Source organism: Cyprinodon variegatus, unplaced genomic scaffold (assembly GCF_000732505.1).
Source record: "Cyprinodon variegatus isolate N-32 unplaced genomic scaffold, C_variegatus-1.0 Scaffold1060, whole genome shotgun sequence".
Lineage (NCBI taxonomy): Eukaryota > Metazoa > Chordata > Actinopteri > Cyprinodontiformes > Cyprinodontidae > Cyprinodon > Cyprinodon variegatus.
In genome coordinates, this window is record NW_015151513.1 from 136594 (window position 1) to 139220 (window position 2627).

The following is a 2627-nucleotide window of genomic DNA, read 5'->3' on the forward strand; positions in this document are numbered from 1 at the left end:
AACCACCAGAGTTAAACCACCAGAGTTAAACCATCAGAGTTAAACCATCAGAGTTAAACCACCAGAGTTAAACCATCAGAGTTAAACCACCAGAGTTAAACCATCAGAGTTAAACCATCCAAGTTAAACCACCAGAGTTAAACCACCACAGTTAAACCATCAGAGTTAAACCATCAGTTAAACCATCAGTTAAACCATCAGAGTTAAACTCCTATCTTAAGAACGTTATTGTGTCTGAGATCTGGTCTATTGAAAGGAAGCAGACCTGCTGAGAGTCACTAGAGAGGAGCTGACTGATCTGATCTGCATCCATTCCACCTTCCATTAGCACCTCCCTCTCACCTCCTCCTCCACCTCCTCCTCCTCCTCTCCAGCATGTGTCCCTCTGTGCGACAGCAAAGCTCCATTAGGGCAGAGATGCTGCACATTTTCACACAAACGCAGCTCCTGGTTGACCTCTGTGTCGGCCAGCAGCAGACAGGAGTTCAGCTTTCTGATTGGTTCAACCATTAAGAGGCTGATTGGAGGATTAGAGCTCCTCCAAGGTCCCTCCTGCCCCTTCCTCAGCCGCTGCAGCTCCGTACCCTCGCCTTCATCACCATCAGCCCCCCTGGACTGTCTCCTCCTCTCCTGCTGCTGTTAAATTGCTGCCAATCAGGGATTCATCGTCTCCTGAACCATCTGTGGGCCGTTTGGTTTAGCAGAACGATGCAGATTGACTGCGAACAGAAAGGAGAGCATGAGGAGAGCAGAGGGAGCTGGGAAGGCAGCAGAGCTGCAGGTAGCTCTGTGTTTACTGCTCTTTCTAATATTAGCAGCTCTCTATATAATAACTGCTGAGAGGAAAAGGAAAGCAGCAATCAGGCTGTCAGCTTTTCCTTTTACACCAATAAACCAGTGGAGCGTCTGAGAAAGGTCTCAGTTACAGTCTGAAGGTCAGAAGCTCCTCCACTGAGGACCGATCAGGCCTGGAAATGAAAAGCTTTTAACCAAAGCATAGATATAAACCCCAGAAAACATTGATCTAGATTGGATGTGATGAGGAAGTGTTTCTCCTCCTCATCGTCCATCTTGTTTAAAAGGGTTATTTACGGCTTGTTCCACCCTGTTCTCCACTTGGACCATGAAGACATGAGAGCTTAACCAGTTCCTGGTACACAGAGCTTCACGCAGACCCAGAAAACCAGAGCTGCCATCATCTGAACAGCAGGGAGGGTCTGTCTGCTCTATGATAGTGGTTCTGATCAGCGTATCGGTGCCTGTGCCCAGCAGGCGGGGCGGGAGGCGGGGCAGGAGGCGGGGTCCGCCCTGCAGAGGTCAGCAGCGTGCCACAGGGCAACACAGAGACACACAAAGATGTAAACCCTGCACACAACTCAGAGAACTGAACAGGACTGTAGGAGGAAGCTCTAGAACCCAGAGAGAACCAGCGAAAGCACAAGGAGAACATGCAAACTCAGTGCAGTCAGACTCCAGGCCGGGAATCAAACTCACAACCTCCTCTCTGCAAAGCAGCATCGCTGCAACTGCTCCACCGTTCACCAGCTTTATACAGACGGACCTTCTACTGGTCCCAGTACCTGCAGTGTATCCTCGGTCCACGGTCAGACTGGGGAACGGCATCGGCCTCAGGCTGAACTTGTTGTGTGTGAAGCCACAGGATGGAGAAGGCAGAATCCCAGGATACTGGGAGGATTCCAGTGTTGGAACTGGAATGGCGCTGACCACCGCTGAAACAGAGAATAGCAGTCAGTTAGCCCAGCAGCAGCTAGAATAGATCTACGTTTATCAGCCGTAACCGCACACTGGTTTAGCATTAGCATGGCTACAGGTCAGGGTCAGAGGTCAGAGGTCAGGGTCCTCTAAACCTTCCTCTAGAAGGCTGGAGCTAAAAAAGGAGCGTTTTTCTCTGGTGGCGAGCTTCAGCCCTCTCTGCCATGACCCCAATCTTTAGCTTCTCCTCAGATGTCCAGGCTGCTCCAGAACCTTAATATCTGGGTCATCAGGCTGGAACCAGAACCAGGTTCCTTAGCTACCTTCCTGATGGTGCTGATGGTTTAGGTTACCATGGGGATGGGGCTCTTCTTCCACCATCATCATTGTTACTGGTTCTGGATGATCTAAACAGAAACGTGTGAACTGATCCAGGCGTCTGTTGCTCCTCAGCTGAGCCGCTCTACTGCAGCAGAACCTCTGAGGAACCAGAGAAGGAGAGAAGAACTTCTCCACTCACAACTTTTCCTAAATAGCCTCGAATCAAAGCCGCCAACATTTAAAGCCCATCCTGCTGGTAGAACCAAAAGAAAATCTGGGGAGTGGTGGCCTAGAGCATAGAGCTTGGAATCCAGAGGTTCTCAGTCTAAGCCCCACTCCCACAGCCTCCAACCTGGGTCCCTGAGCAAGACACCCCTCATTGCTCCCCGGGTGCCACACAATGGCAGCCCACTGCTCCCCAAGGGGATGGGTTAAATTCAATTCAGTTTATTTATATAGCGCCAAATTCACAACACATGTCATCTCAAGGCACTTTACAGTTCAACCAGATCATACAGTCAAATTGATACAAAGTTTTCTATCTAAGGAAAACCAGTTGATTGCATTGACTCAACTGGTTTCCTTAGATAGAA

At 49.7% G+C, this 2627-nt stretch overlaps 1 protein-coding gene across 1 annotated transcript in view; it reads right to left on the reverse strand.

Moving 5' to 3' along the window:
• dcc (DCC netrin 1 receptor) overlaps positions 1–2627 on the reverse strand; it is a 66439-nt gene that overhangs the window by 17250 nt on the left and 46562 nt on the right. The window contains exon 12 of the mRNA XM_015399949.1: positions 1581–1730. Within this exon, the coding sequence (XP_015255435.1) occupies positions 1581–1730 (150 nt within the window). The remainder of the gene's footprint in view (positions 1–1580; positions 1731–2627) is intronic.